Here is a 24,641-nt window from a genome sequence, read left to right as displayed (position 1 = left end):
CCCTGGAGGGCCGCTGCATGCAGGCAGCAGGGTCTGCAGGCAGTGCCTCACGTGCCTCAGCCTAGCCTGCCCCTCCCTGTCGCTTGATGAAAGAGACAGGACAGAGGTTTAGCGATGTCAGAAAGGTCTGGCGTTGTGGGCAGGCAGGGATCAAGGGAACCCAGTACCGCAGCCTCACCTCTGAGTCTGGGAGCCTCCAGGAATTCCCAAAGGTGGCAGCTAATCCAGCCAGTCTCCTGCCAGGCTCCAAGAAGTCATCTGGGGAAAGATGAGGCAGAGGTGTTGCATCCAGGGTCCCCTGTCTCCCCACCCCTCCTGCAGCAGCAGCCAAGCTTCACCCCACTCACCCTCAGGCCGGCCATTGTAGACCCCACAGAGGCCTTGAGTCTGTCCCTGGAGCTCATGGTCCACGGAAATGGAGACAGAACTGGACCCGTCCAGCCGCACAACGACCCCCAGTCCCCCTGACAGCACCAGCCAGTCCCCTTGCCACTGCAGGCTCAGCCCTGGGCGGGAGAAGTGGGCGGTCACAATCCCTTCCCCTTCCACGCCCGGGAAGGGACATCCCGCTATTCCAGAGAGCTCTGCATCTACACCCTGTAAAGCAGAAGCCGTTGTTCTCCCATCAGAGACCTCTGAGGAGTTCATGAACGCCATGGATGCTCTCTTGAGAGTAAACTGGAAGGAAACGACAAGACACAGCACGCCCACACACGCACGCATGCCCACACGGATGGAAACCCCACCCTATCTCACTCTCTGGACCCCAAGCAAGACAAAACTCTGGTAGGAGCACGTCCCACGTCCCATCGATTAGCACACGAGGCCTTGCTCTGAGCACTCGGGGGGGCAGGTGGGGAAACAGGCTCAGGAGACTTGGGTAGAGGGACTTGCCCCAGGAGACAAGTGTGGCAAGGGTGTTAGCGGGGGTGGGTTGCAGGGGTGGGGGACAAGGTCCATGACCTCCTGGCACCTCATGGGCTCTCTCATTTCCAGATGCTGCCTCCCAGCAGCAGTGGGAGGAGAGGAGGCTGCAGGCACCCACCCAACTGTCCCCTGGGGATAGGCAGGCTGTCTCAGAGGAGCAAATGGAGCTCTTACCTGGGAGCAGCTGAGACTCCCCATCAGGTAACAGCTGCCCGTTTACAGAGACGTTTCTGCCCCGGACCAGCACCTCCTCTGGTCCCATCATCACCCGGGCCTGCTCCAGATGCGGAGTAGAAGAGGTGGTCAGTGGCTCTCCTCCTCCTGCATCGGCTCCCTCCCTGCATCCGTCCCCATCTCCCTCCTCACCAGCTGGCAGTGCCCAGGCTGGGGGCAGTGCCCCCTGGGCTCGAGGTGGACAGCCCAAGTGGAATCTGCAGCGCCCGCCAACAGGTAGGTGCAGCGGCCCAGGAAGTGGTAGTGGCGTCTGTCAAAGGTGCGATAGTGGAAGCCTGACCAGGTGGCGCAGGTGGCTGAGGGACGCTGGCGCTGGCTCCAGAGCTGGGCCACAGCCCCTGCCAGGGGCTGCAGGAGGGCTGGAGAGGGCACGGTGCCTGGGGGAGACACACCGACCCAGTCTCTGAGCAGGAAGGAGGGGGATGGCGGGGGAGGGGGATGCTGGGCTCCTCGAAGTCAGAGGCAGGCGCGGACAGTGCAGGTCCCTCTGGTGGGCAGGGGTGGGAGGTGCCTCATCTGAGAGGAGAGGGCATGGCATGAGCTCCAGAGAGGCCCAGAGCTCAAGAACTCTAAGTGAGAGTGTCTGTGGGGGCAGCAGGGGATGGCCAGGGCCGTGCCTGTCCCGCAGGCTGAGGTCTGAGGACCCACCTGGGAGTTGGTGGCTGGAGCAGCTGAGGCACGCCTGGGAGCGGCCATCCTGCCAGCTTTGTCCCCAGGGCTGGGCACAGCACTCCTCCAGGCTTCCTGCAGAGGCATTCGCTGAGCCTGCCCGCAGCTGGCACAGCCCTGTGGCAAAGCAGTGGCCCTCAGGGCCGGCTTCTGCAAGGGCTGTGGTGGGCAGAAAGAGAAGGGGGCAGACACAGTCAGCCCAGACCCAGCTTCCTTCCCCAGCCTGCTCCCTCCAGGAGGCCACGGGTCTGGGCTAATCTGGGTGCTTACCCAGGGTGCAGTGGGGGCCCCCCCAGCCGGGGCAGCAAACCCTCACTGTCCGGTTCCATGCCGCAGGCCGGGTTTCTGGGGGCCTGGGTCCAGAGAGCAGGGGAAGGGAGAGGATGTTAGTGTGTGCAGCCCCGTCCCGGGAATGGCCTGGACCCTCGATCTGGTCCCCTACCCTCTGAGTGCCTTCACCATGTCATTTCCCTTCTTGGTCTTCATTCCCCACGTGCAAAGTGAGAATGGTCTCAGGAAGGTGCATGAAGGGTAGGGCATCATGACTGGCCCTGCACTGCCCATGGAAGTGCCCACTTGTCCACGCCCCCACCCTCTGTCCTTCTGGAGCCCGCCCAGGACCTACTTCCCAAATGCACTCTTCTGCAGGTCACTGCTTAGTCCTTCCCGACTCCCAGGATGTCCCCCCACCGCTCTCTCAGGCTCTGCTGCCGGCCCAGGCTCCATGTCACTCACTTGTAGATGGGGCAGAGCCCCTCGTGACCACTCCAGGTCAGGTCCAGCCGCCAGCCCCGGCGCTGGTAATGGGAGAGGCTGGTGCAGGGCACCAGGTCCTCCTGACGGGGGGTTACTTCCTCCTCCACCCAGATGGTCTCTGTCCGCTTGCACCATCGCCTGCCCATGGATGTGGACAGACTGCTGAGGTCACCAGCTCCTCTGTCCCAGAGGCCCTACCCTGTCACCCACTCCCAGCAGAGTGCTAGTTGACAGGTGGAAGCTGAGCTTGGGAGAGAGAAGGTGGGGAGGGGAGGCCCGCTGCCCCAGAGGGCCCTGATCCTGGGGCAGGAGAAGGATCTTGGTCAGAGGGCCCCAGGGTGGGCTGCTTACCCGTTAGCTAGTGCCCATGCCATCCCAAAGAGGAGGGCAGGGAGCAGCATGGCGCCCCCCCCAGGTCACCTCCAGGGACTGTGAGCCTTTGGTGGGGGCAACGCTGGGGCAGGTGAGCAGAGAGGCCACACTGCTGTCACTGCATCCTGGTCTCGGCGCATCCCAGGCAGCCTGAGACAGGCAGCGAAGCCCCCGGCTGGGGAGGCTTTACCTCAGCCCCGTGCCCTGGAGCACCAGCTGCCAGGAACTGGATTGGATCTGGCTTTACATCATACGATCCCCTCAGAGGCCAGCTCTCCCTGGAAACAGCCTCCTTCCTGCAGTGTGTGTGTGTGTGTGAGAGAGAGATGGGGAGGATGGGGTGCGTGGCACACGTGTCCCAGGCCACCGCCAGACACTCTGGACCGCTGATATTGCACACTCTCAGGCCCTACCACCAATTTATGTGGATTCTGGGCAACTGGGCCTCAATTTCTTTACCAGTAAAACCCCCAGGGGCCTCCCAGGACTTCCAGGTGGGATAGGGGCTTTGAAAGTCTGTGTGTGCATGTTTTTCTGAGAACAGTTCCACAACTTCTATTAGATTCTCGGGGTGGGGGGGTGTCATGACCCCACAAGATGGTTCAGAGTCACACGGCCAAGTGACTGATATGGCCTTTCAGCCCTAAAATCCCCTTTTCTACTTCCCCGCGCCCCTCCTACCAGGCACTCCAGAAACAGTCGGTGAGCAGAAGGACCAGGGTGTCCAGGGTGGTTGGACTGTGGGGGGACAAGGGGACGACACGACATGGGCCCTCTCTCGATGCCGTCCGACTCCTTACTGAGGGTGATTGTGTGTGCCTGGCTGGGTCCACCCTAGTCTCCTGAGTCTCCCAGGGTCGCTGGGGTCCAGAAGCAGGAAGCCCAGGCAGGGGAATGAGAGCCAGCCTCAGGCAGGAGGGCCTGGGGTAGGAAGTGTGGGGGCAGGAAGCCCAGGGACCTTGGAGCCAGCTCCCAGCCCTGGGGGCGAAGCAACAGGATGGGCTAATCCCAGCATCCGGTTGGAAGAGGGCTCACTCCCCAGGGAATCCTGGCTACATCCCTGGTTACTTCCAGGTTACAGCTCCAAGGACACTCAGCCAGGAATGTGGCCTGAGCCTCAGATCCCAGGTCCCTCCAAGCATTCCACATGCTGAGCCCACCTGTGGGGTGGGGGGCTGCAAGGAACCACAGCCACGCCAGCCATACTTCTGGCCCCACCGTTGGTTCTGAGCCAAGAGAGGGTGCAGTGGGTCCCTTGGGAAGGATGGTGTCCTCAGAAGGGTCCCAAGTCAGACACTCTGCTCTTGCCAGTCTCTCACACACGCACGCCTGGACACTCTCCCCAGGCACCTCACAATTTACACTCACACTGCAGGTCTTAAAAGGACAGACACAGGTGCACACAGTGCCGTGTTCTTCTTCCTGGACCCTCCCGAGGGCTACTGAGCAGGCCAGGCACTGAGTGACTGTGCAGCTCATCCAGAAGGTGGAAGAGCCGTTCACAGCGGGTTCCGAGGAACCCTCCCTTGCTGAGCCGCTCACCCTCAACATCAACAAATACAGATGTGTCCCCGCTGTGTTTTGAAGAGGGGCATCAGAGCCCTGGGGCAGGGACACCCGAGGGCAGAGGTTCCCGGGCGGCAGAGGGACCCGCCCCTCCCCCAGCACCTCCAGGGAACTCTCTCCTCCCGCCGGCGGGCTCCCCGGGACCCCGCCGTTGGAGTCGTCGCCGTGCTCCACTCCTGCCTCACTCCCCACCGCCTCCCGTCCAGCCCTGCCTTCTCCCAGGGGACCTGGTTCAAAGCCCCCACCCCAATTCCTACTTGGAAGAGCCCGTTCTTGGAGCGCACTGGGGCCCCGACTGGTCTCCTTTGGGCTCTCCGATCGGGATGCGGGGGGGTGTGGGTCTGGGGAGAGTAGGGGCTGGCCCGGAGTTTTCCAGACCGACCCCACCAACCGACAGTCGGGAGACTAGATCCCGTCGCGGGAGCGCGGCGCAGACACACTCCCAGCGGGCGCCCGCGATTCCGAGCCCGCAGCGCAGGCACGGCCTCCCGCCCCTGAACACGCCCCCTCCTCTCCCCTCCACTCCCCGCCGCCCCCCACCCCGCCCCGCGCTCCACCTTTCCCCTGGCTCCTCCCTCGGCGCCCGAGTGCCCTTCCTCCCTGCCTCCTCTCCCTCCTCCACCCCTTCCCCCCACTCTCCTCCCCCCTCTTTCCTTCCCCCGTCCCTTAGCGCCCACTTTGCATCACCTCCTGCTGGCCGTCGTCCCCCCCAGCGCGTCGCCTGACCGCCTAACCCCGCTGGGCATCGTCCCCACTCCGGGGCACCCAGCCCCCGACCTCCCCCACCGGGTGCCCCCTGTCCCCTCCCGCTTCCTCGTTCTCCTCCCCCTCCCGGGCGCCGCTTCCCCGCTCCCGCTCCCTCCGCGTCTTTTCCTCTCCTCTCCCCTCCCCGCGAAGTTTCGGGGCTGTCAGTCTGTCAGTCTGCGGGCAGTCCGCACCCGAGCTGCAGGCAGCGGGCGCCATCGCGAGCGGAGCCCGCCGGCCGAGGAGTCGGGGGCGCCCGGGTCCAGGCAGCAGCTGCGGGGAGACCCGGCCGCCCGCCCGTCCCCCCGGATACGGGCCGTGGAGGTGCTTCCCGGCCACACCCGCACTCGCAGCCACCGCCCGCGCAGTGCAGGTGACAGCCCCGGGGTGCAGGCGCCTGGAGCGCCGGAGGGTGTGGGGTGGGGTCGGAGGGGGGCGAGGGCAGGGAGGGGCAAGGGCTGGAAGAGGGAGGGGATGGGACTAGGGAAGGGGACCCGGCTGGGGGGGGGGGGGTCAGGGCTTCAGGAGGAGCGGCGAGACGGGATCCGGAGGGATGGGCGGGGGCTGGGGAAAGGGGGCCGGGGTGAGAGTCCGGTGGGAGGCTCCGGAGGGGAGGGAGTCGGGGGTCTCAGGAGAGGGGAGAGGGAGCGGGAGGGGGTCAAAGGGAAGGGGAGGAAACCGAGGCGCGGGGATCGGGTGTTTGGGAGAGGCGGGGAGAAGGGCGCTGACAGGTGAGCCCCAGAGCCGCGAGCGGCCGGGACGTGGAGTGAGGTCCCGGTGAGGGGCCCTGGGGGACAGAAGGGGTGGAGGGAGGGGTCGGAGCGGGAGGAAAACTTGGGAGGGGGCGAGAAGTCAGTGGGGAGCAGAAATGGGGATAGGAGCCCCTGAGAGAGAGGGGAGGGGACGCGGAGGTGTGCGGGGACACGGGGTGGGGAGGGGCAGGGCCGGTGAGACCGTCCAGAGTGTGCGGTGCGGCTGGCTCAGGGGGCCAGGGGACGAGGGGAGCTCGGGGAGCGGGCCGGAAGGGGGAGGGGAAGAGCAGTCCGGGGGAGTGGGGACGGGGAGGGAAGGGAAGCGAAGCGAGAGCCTGCTGGGGAGGCAGAGGGGGAAGGGAGCCGGGGCCTCGGAGGGGAAGGAGAGCTGCGGGAGGGAAGGAGGGAGGGAAGGAGGGGGAAGGGAGAGGGTGGCGTGGGGGGAGGGGGAGGAGGGCTGGGGAGGGGGGAGGGAACTGAGGTGAAGAGAGGAAAGAAGAAGGAAGGGAAACCAGAGTGGGGGAGGAGAGGGAGAGGGGAGGGGAGAGGCGGGAGGAGGAGGGCGGTGTTGGGGAGGAAGGAAAAGAGGAGGGGGAAGGAAGGGAGAGGGTGTGCGGCCGGGGAGGGGAAGGGGGGGGAGAACCGGGAGGGAAGGGAAAGGCGGCCCTGAGCCTGGGGAGGGGGAGGGGAACACGGCCGCGGAGGCTGCCCCAGCGGAGGGTCAGAGGGGCGGTGGCCGCAGAGGGCAGACCCGAGGGGGCCGCGAGGGGTGGGCCGGCGGGCGGCGGGCGGCGGGCAGGGGGCGGGGCCGGCGGGGCGGGGCCGGGGCGGGGCCGGGGAGCCGGCCAGCGGCGGCAGAGGGAGGGCGGAAGGCGAAGGGAGCGGGAGGAGGGCGGGCTGGAGGGAAGGCTGCTGGAGGAAGAGCAGGGATGGGGGCTTGAGGACCGGGTGTCCCAGCCTGGGAAAGCCCCGCGGGGAGGGGCGATGGATTTGAGGTGGGGTTTGGGGGAGAGGAAGCCGGACAATTTCCTGCCTTCAGTGAGGACTCTGCTCTGAGGGCCTCCCCACCAGTGGCCCAATAGTGATACTCACTTCCAGCCCTAGATTGGCTCATGTTTCATCGGCTCAGGCTGTGACAGCTGGAGGGCCTAGGGAACAAAGGTCCCCTCTCCCCACCCTGGTCTCCCACCCTTCACCGTCTCCCCAGAGAGGCGGGTGATTCCCGACATCCCCAGGCGCGGGCACTAGGGGGTGCAGAGCGCTGATGGGCTGGGGCTGGCTCCCAGACACCTGCCAGGTGAAGGTGGGGGCGAGACTGATTTCCAGAGCTGACCCGGATTCAGTGTGCACAAATGACTTCAAGGCCTTCTCAGGCCACCTTCAAAGGTCCCTGCTCTCTGAAATCCACCTTCCCACACCTGTGTGTGAGGACATCACCTTGGGAGCTCCTGGGGACAGCTGATGGGGAGAGGTTGGGCAGAGCCAGGGCTCAGGTGGAAGCTGAGAAGAATCTGAACAAGGATGTGCTTTCTCCTTAGGGTCCGGAGCCTGAGCCCAGGAGGAGTTCCCCTGGGTTGCCATGAGAGAGACCTTGGAGGGCCTCAGCTCCCTGGGTGAGCCAGCAGAACCGAAGGAACCTGGGTTGGGGGCAGGGGAGTGGGCAGCATCCTTTTCGGTTTCCTTAGAAAGAATGCCTGGCCCATGTTGGAGGCTGCGCTACACCACACGGTTCATGCTCATGTGTGTTCACAGAACACCAGGATATTTAAACCTGTTGTCTTTTGTCACCTGTCCATGACTCAGTGCAAAGGGACTGAGGTTGATACCTGGCCAGGCCTCTAGGGAGCCTGGCTGTCCCTTGTCTGTGCCAGTTAAGAGACACTTCCTTTCCAGGCAATGGGGAAACCCCCTGGGCAGGCTGGGAAGGGAAGAGGCCCCACCTCGGATCACTTGCGTACCTCACGCTTTCTTTGGACCCATCCTTTTTGCCTGTAACAGGATTCTCTGTGGGACAGCCAGAGATGGCCCCTCAAACCGAGCCTGGAGAAGGGTCCCATAACAGCCAGGAGCACATGGCCCCTCCCCAGGAAGAGGAAGCGCTGGGCACATGCTCAGGTAAGTAAGTGGGGACCACGGAACGTGGCTCAGGGTCGAGTCTTCCTTCGTTTGTTCATCAAGTATTTATGGAGCACCCGCTAAACGCCATGTGCTCTTCTAGATATTTGGGATACTGCAGTGACCAAGTAGATAAAGATCCCTGCCTTCCTGGAGCTGAATCCTAGTGAGGCCAGAGAGTCAACAAACAATGAATGTAGAAATAAGAACACTTAGGACCTGCATTAGACGAGGGTATTGCTTTGGGGGCGTGAACGGGGCGAAGGGGCCGGAGACCACTGTAGGCAGAGGCAGGGCAGCCTGGAGGATTAAGCAGGGTCGAGAGAGGAAGTTTAATGGGCAAGTTGAGATTCGACAGCGGTGGGGCGCTAAGCCCGTGCGGGGAGAAGATGCCTGCGGCAGGTGTATCACCCGCTTTCCGCCATCGCCATCTTCTCCAGTGTTTGGCCTCGGAACTGGGGTCCATCTGGTGCTGGGAGGTACCTGTCCTCTTCCCAGGAGCCTCATGTCCACCTCAGTGAGGGACCTTTCCTTGCCTCCGCTGTCGCACACACACATATTCCAGAAACTCCTCGCAGTTGTGGCTCTTGCAACCTGCACGGCTTTAGAGACCTTAGCGGCTGCCCTGCTTAAAGAGGCCTGAGATTGCCCTGGGGCAGCCGGGAATTCAGCCCCTGCAGGTGCGATGTGGGAGGTGCAGCCCTGCCTGGGGGCGGGGCTGGAACTGGGGTCTCAAAAGCCCCTACTTCCAGCACTGGGGGGGCCTCTGTCCATCTCTGATGTCTGCCATGTCCTTGAGGCAGCCTGTTTTTTGCCAGGGTGTGAGGCCCCCAGGCCGGAGGAAGGTGCCCCCACTGAACAAGCTGAAGCTCCCAGCAGAGGCAGCAGGGCGTATGCGCCACGGAAGGCTGAGCCCATGGGCTCCTGCCCAGGTGAGTCTTCCCACTGCTCCACCCCAGCAGGGGGTCAGCTGGGGGAAGCAGAGCCCTGCCGGCTCCCTAGCAGCTATCTGATGAGGCAGCCCCTCCAGGCACTTCCAACCCAAGATGAATCAGGTCCTGGCACCTTTCTGCTATAAAGCTTCAGCACCCAGAGGGAATTCTACATCCCCAGACCCGGGCACCAGAGAGGCTGCTCACCACAGAGAAACACACTCTCATCTCAACATTCTCTGGAAGTCTCCACTTCCCATCCTGGCTCCTCCAGCTGATGACTTGAATTATGATTCCCGTGAAGACAAGTGACACTGATCAACCTTTTCCTTGTCTCTCCCCAGACGTGCTCCCAAATGCCACAGATCTGTTGTATTTGACTCCCTACTGCCGCCCAAGGCAACCAAACAGTTGGTTTGTCCCTCCACAGTCCCACCCATCATTTCCTTCCATGGCCACCCACCTTGCCACTGTCTGCCTGAATCACGTCACTTAGCCCGCAAGGGTTTAGTTAGTGCCCACTAGGCCTAGGCTGGTTGGTAGAACGGAAAGAGATGGGCTCCAGAGGGACATAGGCCTGGTTTGAGTCCTTGCTCCACCTTGTTTTTGGCTGAGTGATCTTGGATTGGCCACCTCACCTCCAGAGGCCTCAGTTTGTTCACCAGGAATCATACCTTCTTCGCAGCGTTTTTGTGAGTTTGTGAGTTTATATACAGTGCTTCACTTCCAGCTGATACTTACTACATGATAGCTGGCCTCATTTTTATCAGACACATACAGAAACAGAAGGCAAGATGACTGCCCTCCAGAAAGTAAAATCTGATTCCAATATGAGTTAGAATCAAGGACTAAAAGAATGAATAACAGGAGTTCCTGCTGTGGCACCGTGGGTTAAGAATCTGACTGTAGTGGCTCAGGTCACTGCAGAGGCGAGGGTTTGATCCTAGCCTGGCACAGTGGGTTAAAGGATCTGGCAGCTGTGGCTCAGATTCAGTCCCTGGCCTGGGAACTTCCAGATGCCGTGGGTGCATCCATTAAAAAAGAAGAAGAATGAATGAATGAATAACATTAAAGTCATGTCACAAGGAAGCGTATAAATGTCAACAGTAAGTGTTTATATAAGATCCTCATGCATTGGACTCGCCAAAGATTTCGTTGGCTTTTGCTCCATATTAAGAGAGGTGTAGACGTGTGTGAGCTCGATGGGTGTGTGTGTGTTGGGGGGAATATTCTAGGCTGAGAAAAAGACTTCAGAGTAGGAGAGTTGACATGTAATTGGGGTAGGAGGAGACCAGCTTGCCTGAAGTGAAAGGTTTATGCCTGGGAGTATTGAGAGAGTTGGACCAGGTTGGGGTGAGCCTCAGATGCAGCTAGAACTTATTTTATACTTATTTTATCCTATAAATCATAGGGGGTGTTGATGGTTCTTTAGCAGAAGAGTGGCACAATGAAAACAAAAGCGATACCACAGTATGATATATAGCTATTTGGAACTGATGGACCAATAAAAAGAAACCGGGAGTAAATTTCATTGTCCTAGTCCATGTGTGGTAACCAAAACTCAGGCTATTACAGACTTTTAGAGCCAGACCAGAACTCCCATCATGGTTCCAAGGTTCTCAAATAAGAATCACTTGGGGAGCTTGAAAGAAAGAGAACAGGTTCATGGGCCTTGCTCACATGGATGCATTTTGTGAAAGCTTCCCAGAAGATTATGATCTGGCACCAGATTTAGGAACTGTGAACTAGACCAACCCTGACACCTAAGCAAGCTAACAACCTTAGTTCAAAGAGCTTAAGTGACTCAACCATGATCACACTGCTGCTGAGTCCCAGAGGAGAGGCCAAGTGGACAGTCCCATCTAGCCCCTGAGCCCCTTCCCCTTGGCTGGGCTACTGCAAAGCCCCTCTGGAGGAACCCATCTCAAAACTCTTCCTCAAGACGGACCACCTTGCTTCTCCAGAGGTTGGCACCATCCATCGGTTCCCCAAGGCCATTAAATTCAATCCTCCTTTTTTTTTTTTAAGGGCCACACCTGTGGCATATGGCAGGCAGTTCCTAAGCTAGGGGTTGAATTGGAGCTGCAGCTGCCAGCCTAGGCCTCAGCCACGCAGGATCCGAGCCGCATCCGAGACCTATGCCGAAGCTTTGTAGCAATACTGGATCCTTAACCTACTTCAAGACCAGGGATCGAACCCACATCCTCATGGATACTAGTTGGGTTCTTAACCTGCTAAGCCACAAAGGGAACTCCCTCAGTCCTCCTCTTGAACTGGGATTTCCCACCTGGCTGTAGAGGCAGGAAAGAAGGAGCAGGGGGAGACTTTGAGGAACAACAGGAAGGAATACAAAGGTACTCTGTGGCCACTGGAGCAGGGTTAGCAAGCCAGGGAGGCGCCAAAGGTGAGTCAAGTTTCCAAGGCCAGCCCATTGGGAGGAGGAGGAGGTTTGTGGCCTAATGTTGGGGGGGGGGGGGGGCCTAGATCTGGGAAGGTGGGGTGTTTGGTGATAAACCTTCTGGGATGTAGACTATTTGCAGGACACGAAGGGAGTTGCTCTACTGGAGATTAGAGACTGTGGTTCCAGAAAGGAGGGGGCTGGAGGAAGATCTGGGGTGGCCACGTGGGCATATGCGCCCAGAGTGAAACCTGAGGACTGAACCTTGTGCGTGCTGCCTACTGCAGAGCCAGGGATGTGCTACGGAGGCACGAAGCCAAGGAGGGGACACTTACAGTGATCTTCGGATCTAGTCATTCCCAGGAACTTTCCAGCAGAGTGGAAGGAGCAGAGGCTAGGCTTCCAGGCTCTCGGAAGTAGTGGTCCTGTTGGCAAACAAACGTGGCATGAATAAAGGTGGCACTTAACAGACGCATCTTGTTTTGACCTTGCAGGGGATGAGTGGATGATTCGGAAGGTGAAGGTGGAGGAGGAGGATCAGGAGGCAGAAGAAGAGGCGGAATGGCCTCAGCATCTGTCACTAATCTCCAGCCCCTTTCCAGCGCCTGACCTGGGGCCTCTGGCCGCCACGTATAAGCTGGAGCCTGGGGTCCCAGGGACATTGGGTGGGCTAGCGCTGGCCGGGTGGGTCCCCACCTCGGAGAAGCCCTATGGCTGCGGGGAGTGCGAGCGGCGGTTCCGAGACCAGCTGACCTTGCGGCTGCACCAGAGGCTGCACCGCGGGGAGGGCCCCTGCGCCTGCCCGGACTGCGGCCGCAGCTTCACGCAGCGCGCGCACATGCTGCTGCACCAGCGCAGCCACCGCGGCGAGCGGCCCTTCCCCTGCTCCGAGTGCGACAAGCGCTTCAGCAAGAAGGCTCACCTGACCCGCCACCTGCGCACGCACACGGGCGAGCGGCCCTACCCGTGCGCGGAGTGCGGCAAGCGCTTCAGCCAGAAGATACACCTGGGCTCGCACCAGAAGACGCACACGGGCGAGCGGCCCTTCCCCTGTCCCGAGTGCGAGAAGCGCTTCCGCAAAAAGACGCACCTGATCCGCCACCAGCGCATCCACACCGGCGAGAGGCCCTACCAGTGCGCGCAGTGCGCCCGCAGCTTCACGCACAAGCAGCACTTGGTGCGGCACCAGAGGGTGCACGAGGCGGCCGGCCGCGCCCCGCCCTGCCCCGACGCTCCCGCCTCGCCCCCTTCCCCTGCCCCGTCCCCTCCCGGGCCCAAGCCTTTCTCCTGCTCCGACTGCGGCCTGAGCTTCAGCTGGAAGAAGAGTCTCGCCACGCACCAGGGTCTGCACGGCAGCCGGGGGCGCCCTTTCGGATGCGACGGGTGCGCACTGGGCGCCACCGTGGACCCCGCCGCCGCTGAGCCCTTGGCCTGCGCGCCCCGGAGCGCAGCGGCGCCCGAGGGCGCTCCCACGAGCGAGCGGTCCTTCTTCTGCCCGGACTGCGGGCGCGGCTTCGCCCACGGGCAGCACCTGGCGCGGCACCGGCGGGTGCACACGGGCGAACGGCCCTTTGCCTGCGCGCAGTGTGGCCGCCGCTTCGGCTCGCGGCCCAACCTGGTGGCCCACTCCAGGGCCCACAGCGGCGCCAGGCCTTTCGCTTGTGCCCAGTGCGGCCGCCGCTTCAGCCGCAAGTCGCACCTGGGCCGCCACCAGGCGGTGCACACGGGCAGTCGGCCCCACGCCTGCGCCGTATGCGCCCGTCGCTTCAGCTCCAAAACCAACCTGGTCCGCCACCAGGCCATCCACACCGGCTCCCGCCCCTTCTCCTGCCCGCAGTGCGGCAAGAGCTTCAGCCGCAAGACTCACCTGGTGCGACACGAGCGCATCCACGGCGGAGCCGCCCACCCGGCCTCCGAATCCGACCTCTCGGCCCCAGCCTGGCCCACTCCCACCGAGGTGGCGGCGCCCACACTCCTCTTCTGACCCTGCCTTTGCCTTTGGCTCACTGGATCCGGGGACCCGTGCCTGGCACACCTCCTGGGCAAGTGAGGGTGGCGACCTGGATTCCTGCTGGCCATTTTCCTTGCCGCTCCATCTTGCTGGGGAGAAGACTGGAAAAGATAAACGGCTTTGACGGTGACAAAGCCAGGCTAAGAGCGAACGCTTGCTGGGAACATTTCAGGCCTGAGCCCCTGGAAGGCCCCACCAAGAGACCTCATCAGAAAGCAGTCATTTCCTGGACCACTCTTGGCCAAGGACTAAGTCAGGAACCTCTTCGGGGCGAGGGAAAGAACGGTTATCCATATAGTTAGAGTTTCATTAAAATGAAAATCTGAAGGTTCTGGGGCTGTTAAGTGAGTTGGAAGATGGAACCCTTATTTTATCCAGTCTCCCGCCTTAACCCACACAGACACTACTCCCTTCCCACACCGGGCAACTTAACTTTAGCCAGCTGCTGGTAATGGGCTCCACCAAACAAAAATACCATACAGCTAATTGCTAAGTCGATAGGACAAGGAAGAAACATAAGTATATATTTCTCATGCCAGGTAGCCAAGGCCAGAACCATAGGGGATGCAAAGAGAGGGGCAAGCCTCTCCTCGGCCATTCCCATAGAGATGCCACTGTACCACCGCCACCCTGGGCTCTGGAGCGCTGGTGCTCTGCCACTGTTTGCGGCTCTCCCAAGGGGATCTCAGAACAGCAGTCCCACCTGCCATTCTCCATGAGAAAGGACATTAGTGACAGAGGAAGGCTGCTTCCCCTCACACTTTCCATTAAGTTCTCTCTTTGATATTTTATTTATTTATTTATTTATTCATTCATTCATTTAGCCTTGCTTGCGGCATGTGGAAGTTTGAGGGCCAGGGATAGATCTTGTACCACGGCAACAACCTGAGCTGCTGCAGTGACATTGCCAGATCCTTAACCCATTGTGCCACAAGGGAACTCCCCAGTAAGTTCTGTCTTTATGATGGATGCATGATCCAGACATCTCTGTAGCTGTGCTTCCCCAGCCTAGGCACACAGGAGAGCTGAGCTGGCTGGTGATGGGGGAAGGTGTTGGTGTTGGAGTGAGAAGACTTACCTTTGACTTTTCCTCAGCCTCTTTTTTTTTTTTTTTTTTTTTTGCCATGCCTGTGGTACATGGAGGTTCCTGGGTCAGGGATCAAAGCCATCACAGCAGCAGCCCAAGCCACTGCCATGACAACACCAGATCTTTAATCCACTGTGCCCCCAAAGAACTCCTCTTCAGCCTCTCGTAGGACTTGAAGCAGAGCCCTCATTTTCCTGTGCCTCTGCTTTCTCATTAATGTAAGATTATTGACGTTGATGAGAACTGAGGCCCTTTAAAATTCTAATGTCACTACCACCAAAAATAACCCTAGCAAATATATACTGGATGCCTGCTATGTGCCAAGCATGGCACTAGGCATTGGGAAGCAATACCAAGCAAGACAGACAGGACCCCACCCTCTCAGAGCTTTCAGGAGGAAGGGGTGTGGGTGTAGGGCTGGCACAGAGGGCTTGTGGAGCTGCATCCAAAATCTAGGAAAAATCCAGGGAGGTTCACAGGATGAGAACCCCTCTAAAGTTAGCGCCAGAGGATGGGTGCACAGGGCAAGGGCGTCGCCCCTCCCCCTGGTCCTTTTTCCAGGCTCCCGCCGCCTTCCTATCCCAGTCTTCTAAATATGCAAGACCTGGGCAATCTTAGATGGAACCCAGCCCCACAGCCATTCTGGTGCTGACCACTGTGCTGGGGGAGGGAGAAAGAAGCCGGCTGCCCTCCTGAGTCAGAGCACAGCAGAGGACAGAGGACAGTGCCTCTCGCCCACTTGGGGCTTCGAGACCATCCCCAGGGCTCAGCTGGCTCCTTCGAGCACCACCCCTGTGAACTGGCTCATAAATCTCACACTGCTCCATTCCTAAGCTGCTGTTGCCTTTCCACTCTGAGGAGGAGGGGAGATGGTCAGTGAAGTAGCCAGCCAGGCTTCTTCAATGCAGGCTTCCTCGGCTGTCTGAAAGGAGAGCGTTCCTGTGCAACCTTTCAGAAGCCAGAATGGTGTAAAGTGAAGAAACAATCACCCTAGGACATTTGCGGAGGCATGCGCAGAATAAATGGAGACGAAACACAGATGCTCTCAGACGCGGGTCAAGACTCTGGTGGCTTGCCTCTAAGATGCTGAGCATGGTTCCCAGGAAGGAGTTCTGCAGGGTCACCCTCGCTGCTTAGGGATGCGCTGCCTCGTGAGGGCAAAACCAATGCTGGACGCTATTCAAGCTTTTCGTAAAGGCAAAAACCCCTCTTCTGGTGCCTTTTGGTCCTAAAAGCAGGTACTAACAGAGGTCTTTTGTCAAAGTGAAGTGGTGTAAAGCGAACTTTCAAAAAGCAGGGGATCCCTGTAAGCCCTTAGCTGGTGTGCTTTGTGTCAGAAAATGTTCAGATCCTCTGAATGCACCTATTTTCCATCCAGGTAACACTGTGCTTTGGAAGCTAAACTAGTGATAAAGAGGGTGTTTGGCAGCAGTGGAATCGGAGCAAAATGAAGCAGGTAGACTTAAGTCCTTGATCCAGGCTTTAGTGGAGTCTGCCTCTTACAAAATTAGGAGGACAGAGAATTTTCTGTGTGGGCTCCTCCAGTCTCTCCTTCCTCTCCCTCTGCAGGGTTGAAAGAGAAATGATGGTCAGAGTGGCCTGCTGGACATCTCTGCAATTTTTTTTTTTTTTGGTCTTTTTAGGGCCACACTCATGGCATTTGGAAGTTCCCAAGCTAGGGGTCCAATCGGAGCTGCAGTGGCCAGCCAGCCTACACCACAGCCACAGTAAAGCTGGATCTGAGCCTCGTCAGCAACCTACACCACAGCTCATGGCAACACTGGATCCTTAACTCACTGAACAAGGCCAGGGATCAAACCCGCGTCCTCATACATACTAGTTGGTCTCATTACTGCTAAGCCACAATGGGAACTCGATCCCTGCAAATCTTGAGTTAAAGATTCCAGGTGTTTCCCAGGCTCAGCCGAATCAGTGGCATTACCGTCCACTCCACCCAGAAAGGCCGGTGAGCTTCACAGTCTTCCCAGCCTTGTGCAAACGCTGTGGGGAACTGAACAGAAGATCCTGACTTCGGGGTATTTATAGTCCAGATATAAGATGGGCAGTGGGTGGCTTTGAGGCCCAGAATGCTGGCTGCTCTGGGACGCTCCAAAGAAGAAAAAGCCAAGATACAAACCACGACATGAGATGGAGAGATGCTTGAGTTTCACAAAACACGCAGATGGTCATGAGCAGCGTTGTGGGCCGGGGTTACACTCTGTTCTACAGGATACAGGTGTTGGAGGAGTTTGGAGCAGGGAAGGGTGTGGGCTGGAGCAGTGAGGGTGGCTTTGCTAGGAGGAGGGTCCTGGCGAGTCTTGAAGAAGGTGAGGGCTGCAAGAGACAGGGAGAGGTGGGAGGAACCTAGAACAGCGCAAAGAAATTAAGCACCAGACTGTATTTGCATCCTGTTTGCAATGAGAACAAGTTGTCTAGCTCAGGGCCAGTGCCAAGCCACCCGCACATCGCTACTACACCCCGTTGCAGGTCCTCTGCCAGCGAGGCACCAATCAATCAGGACACGCTTCCTCGCAGCCCTTTACGGAGCGGGCCCCTGCACCACACCTCCCTGAAGAAACTGCGAGGGAAGGGGCAGGCAGTGAAAGAGGGCTGGTTGTTATGACCTGAATAATAGCGGTAGCTAATATACATCTCTTGCCTGCTATGTGCCTGGCCCTGACCTAAGTTCTTTACATATATATTAACACAGCCCAATCCACAGTAACTGTCATTACTGTTCCCATTTTATAGATGTGGAAACTGAGCATAGAGCAATTAGGCCATTTGAAAGGGTCATTCCTTCCTTCCTTCAGTCCACGAACATGCATCGCTGTGAGTCTGTGAGATGCTGGGGATAATAGCAGCAGTCATAAATTTAAATGTCTCCAAGACTTGCTTGGTGCTAAGGACTCTACGAATTCCAGGCTCGACAAGCGCTGCCCTGTCCTCTCCACCACCCTCTGAGTGGGCATTGTTGTCCTCGATAGAGTTTTTCTGATGAGGTAAAAGCAGCTCAAAGAGTCTCAATTACTTGGGCGAGTCACACAGAATATGTGACGGAAAGCAACCTGGTGGTTTGATTCTAGAGCCGTGCTTTAAAAAGGCACGTTTTCTGCACCCACCAACAGCGCTCAAGGGTTCCGGGTTTTCCTCACCAACACTTGTCATCTTGGGTTTTTTGGACGGTAGCCATTTTAACAGGTGCGCAGTGATCTCTCACTGCAGGCTTTTTGTTTTGGTTTGGGTTTTGTTTTGTTTGTTTGTTTTCCTCCAGCAGCATGTGGAATTTCCTGGGCCAGGAATTGAAGCTGTGCCACAGCAGTGACAACGCTGGATCCTTAATCACTAGGCCACTGGGGAACTCCTCTCACTGTGATTTTGATGTACATTTCCCTAGAGCCGTAGCTTTACTTTTTTTTAGGGCCGCATCTGCGGCATACGGAGATTCACAGGCTAGGGGTCGAATCTGAGCTGCAGCTGCTGGCCTACACCACAGTCACAGCCCCAGCAATGCAGGATCCCAGTCACGTCTTCAACCTACACCACAGCTCATGGCAACGCTGGATCCTTAACCCACTGAGCAAGGCCAGGGATCAAACCTGTGTCCTTATGGATGCTAGTCAGATTTGTTCACTACTGAGCCATGACAGGAACTCCTAGAGCCGTACTTTTAAGCAACAAATGCTGTCTCCTTGCAGAGAGGCTTCCTCCTGTTCATGGTTTTCAGGGCACTCAGTGGGTGCGTCTAGTGGTCTGGGTGGAAGGGAAGTAAGCCAAGGGCCATGGGTGAAGGGTGAGGAGCAGGGAAGTGCACCTGGGTTGGGGGGGGATTGCACAGACTCCCCTCCTCGGACTAGGCTCTCAGCCAAGTGGGCACGTGGTCGCATTCACCTGCCGCATCGTTGACAGACTGTCTGTCTCCCTGGAAAGGAAAAGCCGAGCCATGTTTCCTGGTGGCAGACCCCTGAGAAGAAGCAGGAAACAATTGAAAGTGAGCTTGTGTATCAGCTGGAAAATGTGCCCTTTCCAGAACTGACTGCGGACCATGGCGTCCCCTCAGGCGGGAATGTGGAAGGGTGGTTGTCCGCTATAACCGGCTTGTAACTGGGACAAGAGCCTATGTCACAGGCTTTAGTGACACCGTCCAGCCCAGCCCACCTCTGGGTCCCACTATATGGCCTGACACTTGTCTGCCTGCCTCCCCGGCCCTGCTGGCCTCCCCGATGCCCATAGAGCAGAGGCTGAAAAGCTGGGTCTGTGCTCCCGGACTCCTTCGCCAAAGGCACAGTGTTTGTTTCAGGGCCTGGAGCAAAGCACCCAAACTGGGGAAGGAAAACAACAGACATTTATCCTCTCAGTTCTGGAGGCCAAAAGCCCAAAATCGATCAGAGCGGGGCCACGTTCCCTCCGAAGTTTCTGGCATGGATCTGTTCCTGGCCTCACTCCCAGCTTCTGGTGTAGCTGGCAACCCCTGCTGTTCATTGACTTGTGGCCTCACCAGTCCAACCACCGCCTCTGTGCTCACGTGGCCTCCTCTCTCCGTGTCTGTCTGTCTCTGTGTCTCGTCTCCTCCTAAGGACCCAGTCATGTTGGATCAGGGCCACCCCAATGACCTCATCTTACCTTGACTACATCTGCAAAGACCCCATTGCCAGATAGGGTCACATTCACAGGTATGAGGGGTGGGGACTCCAGCATATCCTTTAGGGGACACATTTCAGCCCATCACAGGGACAGCCACTGAGATGCTGTGCCAGCTGGAGGAGGAGAGACTGAAATGCAGGCTCCTGGCGTTGGAGGGTGGGGGTGGGCTGGCTCCACGGAGGAGGGAGGGGGGCGTGGACAGCCCAGCTCAGAGCCAACTCGACTTCCACCTTCCCCCGGACAGGCTGGGAAACACTTCGCAGATGAGGCACCAGAGCGTTCCAGAAATGGCAGTGACCGAAATGTCACTCCTTGTTCCTTTATTCTACGAGCAATTTTTAAAATTTATATTCCCTCGTTTCTATAACAGGAAAGTAGCTTCGACACGACTGTAAACAAAGAAAAAGCACAGTTGACTTAGGAGATGGTAGGAGCAGCTGGGAACCGTGGTCTCTTCTATCAAACGTGACTATTTTGTCAGTGTTTCTGTAACTGTGTGTGTGTGCGCGCGCGCGCGCCAGCCGGATCCAGGGTTTGTCTGTGGGGAAACATTAGACGGAGGAGCCGTGTGGAGGTGGCTCAGAGATGTGCTGAGCTGGGGGCTTCTGGACCGCACGCGGAGGGACAGCGGCCGGCAGACTGAAGCAGGATGGACTGGCCTCCAACAGCGAAGGTTTTTTCCTGGCCCCTGAGACTCGAGAGCTCCCCTTTGGCGTTGTGGTGGGACCTGGTGTGTGGTCACAGCATGGGGGACGGAAAGCGACTCCAAAAGCCCATGGAGACCCCCACCCTGCCTTCGGGTGGGGAGCAAGCTCTCTAGCTTCTTGGTGTTTTGGTGACCAGAGACAAGCCTGTACTTCACCCCAATCAGAGGTGACTGCTCTGTCATGAATGGGGACCTCTGTCCTTTCCTGGGAGCAGTTATTTGGGGAAAGGCTGGCAAAGGCCGCGCCATGGCCTCATGTCATGAAGAAGCAGGGCTTTCAAAGGCAGGGACTCTGGGGGCCCTCACGACAAGGCATTGTCCTCAGATGGCTTTTAGGAACCACCTTCCCAACCACCTGACAGAGAACCGAACTTTAAGGCAGGACGAGGTCAGCCTCAGGGCTGGGACGTAGTTGGTCCTTCCCAGGACGTGGATTTCCATCCAAGGCTTGCGTAGCATCATCACATGATGTCATGATGTAACAGCACGAGGGCGCCATGAGCTGCTTCAGGCTTTCCGGATGCTGGACTCGGCTCCCCCCAAGCCTGCCAGGCAGCTCCTACAGGGTAGCACCCCTTTCTTTCGCTGGGCTTTCTTGGCTCAAGGTTTCCCTGCAGGGCTTCCAGGGCCCCCAGGACTTTGCCTTGTGCCCCAGCTTCCTCCCAGGAGGGCCATATCTTGGGGGTGAGGCTAGTTCTCTCCAAGCAGCTGGTCCTCAGATCCTTTCCTGCTGGTCCCCATGCTGTCCGGTCCTCACAGCACAAGCTGAGCCCAGGCTTGCTGACCACCCTCCATCCATACCTCCTGTCCAGTCTGGCCTCCAGCTTCTCCCACATTCCAATTGATTCTCCGACTGTTAGGTCGGTCCTTCTTTTAGCTTGTTATTCCCCAGCCTAGAAACCTTCGGTCACTTCCTACAATTTAGACGTGTCTTCTGTCGGCATATCCAAGTTCTGCAGTTGGCACAGTTGGCACATTGTCTTCTGTCCCAGTGGATGCGTCCCGCTCCCTCTGTGGGTCGCAAGCTTCCCCAGCATCCAGCGTGGCATCTGTTGCCCAGCCAGCACTCAGTAAATGTTTGGGGTTTTAACTTAAGGCCCTCTGCCACTGCCCCCACCCCCAGAAATCTTTTAAACCTATTTCCCCAACCTCCTGGGTCCAAACCCTCCCCAGCCCTAAATGATCTTGCTCTTGTCCCCCCAGTCGGCCGGGTCTTTCCCCTCCCTGCCTCCCCTTGGTTTCTCCATCACGAAGTGTCCACCCACCCTGACTCCCCTTTCAAATCCTACCTCCTCTTCCAGCCCGGATGGGGCCTCCTCCGGGTGGTCTCTCCCGAGGGCCCAGCCTCAGGGATCTCCTCCTGTAGGTACCCAAGGCCACGTCAGTCAGGTGGGCTTCCTAACACCTGAAATTAAAATAATAATAATAATAATATAAATAAAACTTGCCGAGTGCTTATCGTGACCTCGGCTCTTTTAATCCTCTGAGGTTCCCTTGATTATCCTTGTTTCACAGGGAAGGAAACTAAGGTTTAGACGGTGGAGCTGTTCTGTGGGTGAGGTCTGGTCCCTCAGGCCGAGTGGGGGCGAGTCCGGCCCCCTCGTAGGCTCACTGGATGCTTGCTGGACTGTGTAGCTGGAAGAGGCGGAGCCTTTGCAAGGCCCGCCCATCTCTCCCCTCCTTAGATCCTAGAATCCGCCTTTTCAGAGTCTTAGCTTCAGGCTAAGTCACGGTCACAGCCAGAGCCTAAATCTGGAGAGAGAATAAATATTCAGCAATCCATTTTGCCCCTGGCTTCTAGAATGCTGAAGCTAAATTGACTGCTCAGGTGCAACCCCCCGAGGTAGGGGTCTGGTGTTATCTCACATACTCTACTTCTCCCCCGTTTTATCAGGTGCTTTGAAACATGTGGCCTTTGTGTGTGATTCCTCCAGATGCTCCGTATGCCCGGTACCCGGTGAGAAGACAGCACACAGACTGAGAGGAGGAGGGTGTCTCCCTTGGGAGAGGATGCAGAAAGGAAAACCAAAAATATTAGTTTGGGAGGGCCTGGGAACTTTGTAGACCTCCTGTGGACCACCGAGTACGTTGCTAAGATGTTTGAAACTCTCCCCAGAAAAATGTGCACAGAGACAACCGTTTGCAGGAGTTCTCATGTGGCTCAGCAGGTTACGAACCCAACCGGTATCCATGAGGACATAGGTTCAATCCCTGAGCTCACTCAGTGGGTTAAGGATCTGGTGTTGCCACAGGCTGTGGTGTGGGTCATAGACGTGGCTCGGGTCTGGCGTGGCTGTGGCTGTAGCTGTGGCATTCGACCCCTAGCCTGGGAACTTACATATGTTGCAGGTTCGGCCCTAAAATTAAAAAAGAAAAAAGAAACAACAGTTAGCATGTGATTTCATGTGCACCCCCATCCCCACCCCAGGCACACCCACAGCCTTCATGGCCCCTGAAGCTGGCTTGAAGATCCCTGTTCTCTGAAATTTTAACCCCTCATCCTGCACCTGTAAGAACAGAGGCCTGAAAAAAGATGGAGGCTCCCAAGGGACTGGGTGGGGGTGGGGGGAAGGAGGGAAAGATGGAATGCATGGTTTTGCAGGGCAGACCTTGCTGGCAGGTGTCTGGTTCTCCACCAGGGGAGGAGCCTAAGGGCAACTGGGGACCCACCATGAGGATAGGATAATCACCCCCTGGGCCCTTCAACCCCCAATCTGTTCAGCCGGCTCGGGAGAGGGGGGTATTCGAACCTCCCGTAAGTGGGCTGAAGGGCTGGGACCAGATCAGGAGCTATAATTAACCAAAGGACCCCTCTACCCCCCACCATCACCTCCGAGTCCAGAGGCTGGGCAGGGGCACCAGAGTACACCCCTGGGGGAGCCTACCTGGGTTTTAACCAGAGCCCAGGGCCTCTATGGGTTCAGCCATGAGTTAGAGTGATGGAGGCTCTTCATTTCCAGCTGCAGCTGGGCCCACATGCCACTGTGTCTCATCTGCCTTTGTTGTGCTTTGTTTCAGGGCAGAAACACAGCAGGGACAGCTCACCCGTCATCCCTGCTTCTATTCTCAGTCAAGGTCACAGGCTTCTCCTCTCCTCCTGGGGCCAGTGCTAGTCACCACCCATCAGGGGTTAGAGAACGGTCTTTGGCATTTTCGATAGCTCCATAAGAGGGATGACTGGAGGAACAGCTGCTGAGTGGGAAGGAGAGGTGCCCAGAAACTCGAATTGTCTATTTTTCTTTTTAGGGCTGCATGAGTGGCATATGGAGGTTCCCAGGCTAGGGGTTGAACTGGAGCTACTGCTGTCAGCCTACACCAGAGCCACAGCAACACCAGATCTGAGCCGTGTCTGCAACCTACACCACAGCTCACAGCAACACCGGATCCTTAACCTGCTGAGTGAGGCCGGGGATTGAACCCACATCTTCATGGATACCAGTCAGGTTCTTAACCTGCTGAGCCACAATGGGAACTCCCTTGAATTGTCTGTTTGAAGTCAAGTGGGTACTGAGGCATTTGAGAACGGGAAATATTGAGGACCTTGCCAGCGACCCCAGGGTACCTGCCTTTTGCAAAGGTGACCAGTTCATTAAATGAGCTGGGCTGGGTCAGTGGCAAGCGAGAAGCAACTTTCCTTTTTCTCCCACCATCACATTCAAGCCCATTCTGTCAGATGCCCGTCTCCACTGTATTGGGTTTCCACTGCTGCGTGACTCTCATTCCAACACTGAGTGACCCAAAGTGCCCACCGCTCCCTGCTCACAGTTCCGTGGGGTAGCGGTGCAGTCTGGGCCCTGAGGACGTTTTTGGCCCCAGCCGGGGTCTTTCATCCTGCTGCTATCATCTTGCGGCTTTGGGCCTAGATGTCCAGGTTGGCCTCATTTCTGTGTCTGGTGGTCGGTGCCCGCTGGGGCCCCTCTCCCGCTGCAGAGGCCTGTCCTGAACTTCCTGACGTGGCAACTCTTATCCCCAGCGGCGGGAGCAGAATCTGTAAGGGGCTCTGGAGCTAACGGCTCCAGAATATGCAAATATCACTTCTAGTATGTTCCCTTGATCAAGTCAAGACCCAAGGCCAACCCAGGTTCAAGAGGTGGGCACCCACTGGAGGGAGCAGCTGCAAAGTTGCATACAAAGCAGTGAGCAGACTGGGTGGGAAGGGTCACAGCCGTCTTCGTTGACCACTACCACACCTGCTCCTGGACCATCACGCAGGTGGAACCCTCATGTCTTGGGTGTTTGAAGAGCCTTGTGTTCAATTATGAAGGCGTCAGGCCTGGTCTGGAATTCCCACTGTGGCTCAGTGGGTTAAGAGCACGATGTTTCTCCATGAGGATGCGGATTTGATCCCTGGCCTCACTCAGGATCTGGAGTTGCCACAAGCTGTTGCAGATGCAGCTCAGATTCCTCATTGCTGCGGCTGTGGCGTAGGCCAGCAGCTTCAGCTCTGATTCGACTCCCAGGGCCCTGGCAACTTCCATATGCCACAGATGTGGCCATACGAAGAAGAAAAAAAAGAAAAATTCTGGCCTGCACTAACCAAAACTTTAATACCTCACCCACTTTGAAGCTCTCCCCTCCCATTTAGTGCCGGCCCACAGTCTGGTAGATGGATGAGAAGAGGGACCCAGGTCTCCGTGTTCCTCCACCTTGACCTTCCCCTCTGCATTCAGATTGTTCACCTAAGTCAAGGCCAGCTCATGGAAGGCTCTGGATGTCAGGGTAAGACCT

The 24,641-nt window shown here is 57.9% G+C and overlaps 2 protein-coding genes across 6 annotated transcripts in view; one reads left to right on the top strand and one right to left on the bottom strand.

Moving 5' to 3' along the window:
- The window catches only part of LOC125117669 (SCO-spondin-like), a 55,627-nt gene extending 50,659 nt beyond the window's left edge, over positions 1–4,968 (bottom strand). The window contains exons 1-7 of the mRNA XM_047763701.1: positions 2,566–4,968; positions 2,101–2,183; positions 1,810–1,989; positions 1,294–1,538; positions 1,102–1,201; positions 348–506; positions 179–258 (exon numbers count right to left, since the gene is read on the bottom strand). Coding sequence (XP_047619657.1) covers positions 179–258; positions 348–506; positions 1,102–1,201; positions 1,294–1,538; positions 1,810–1,989; positions 2,101–2,183; positions 2,566–2,732 — 1,014 coding nt within the window. The 5' untranslated portion in view covers positions 2,733–4,968. The remainder of the gene's footprint in view (positions 1–178; positions 259–347; positions 507–1,101; positions 1,202–1,293; positions 1,539–1,809; positions 1,990–2,100; positions 2,184–2,565) is intronic.
- Positions 4,969–5,366: 398 nt separating this feature from the next.
- On the top strand, positions 5,367–13,807 carry ZNF467 (zinc finger protein 467). 5 transcript variants are annotated; one of them, XM_047763570.1, is made up of 5 exons: positions 5,367–5,641; positions 7,559–7,633; positions 8,019–8,135; positions 8,954–9,067; positions 11,960–13,807. In XM_047763570.1, the coding sequence occupies exons 2-5, from the start codon at positions 7,600–7,602 to the stop codon at positions 13,447–13,449; spliced, it is 1,755 nt and encodes a 584-aa protein (XP_047619526.1). In that variant the 5' UTR covers positions 5,367–5,641; positions 7,559–7,599; the 3' UTR covers positions 13,450–13,807. The 5 variants fall into 5 exon arrangements, with proteins under 5 accessions (XP_047619526.1, XP_047619531.1, XP_047619530.1 ...); XM_047763574.1 differs by lacking the exon at positions 5,367–5,641 and adding an exon at positions 6,948–7,406; XM_047763573.1 differs by lacking the exon at positions 5,367–5,641 and adding an exon at positions 6,948–7,440.
- The last annotated feature ends 10,834 nt before the right edge of the window (positions 13,808–24,641 follow it).

The sequence above is a fragment of the Phacochoerus africanus genome, chromosome 16 (genome assembly GCF_016906955.1).
Source record: "Phacochoerus africanus isolate WHEZ1 chromosome 16, ROS_Pafr_v1, whole genome shotgun sequence".
Classification (NCBI taxonomy): Eukaryota; Metazoa; Chordata; class Mammalia; order Artiodactyla; family Suidae; genus Phacochoerus; species Phacochoerus africanus.
Note: the sequence above shows the minus strand (reverse complement) of the source record. Positions and strands in the feature narration are given on the sequence as shown.

What these genes read in the sequence shown, in the direction of transcription:
- ZNF467 (XM_047763570.1), top strand. Translation starts at nt 7,600, where the DNA reads ATGAGAGAGACCTTGGAGGGCCTCAGCTCCCTGG. An exon ending in GGAGGGCCTCAGCTCCCTGG is followed by an intron (nt 7,634 to 8,018) that starts GTGAGCCAGCAG and finishes TGCCTGTAACAG; the next exon opens with GATTCTCTGTGGGACAGCCA. An exon ending in GCCCATGGGCTCCTGCCCAG is followed by an intron (nt 9,068 to 11,959) that starts GTGAGTCTTCCC and finishes TTGACCTTGCAG; the next exon opens with GGGATGAGTGGATGATTCGG.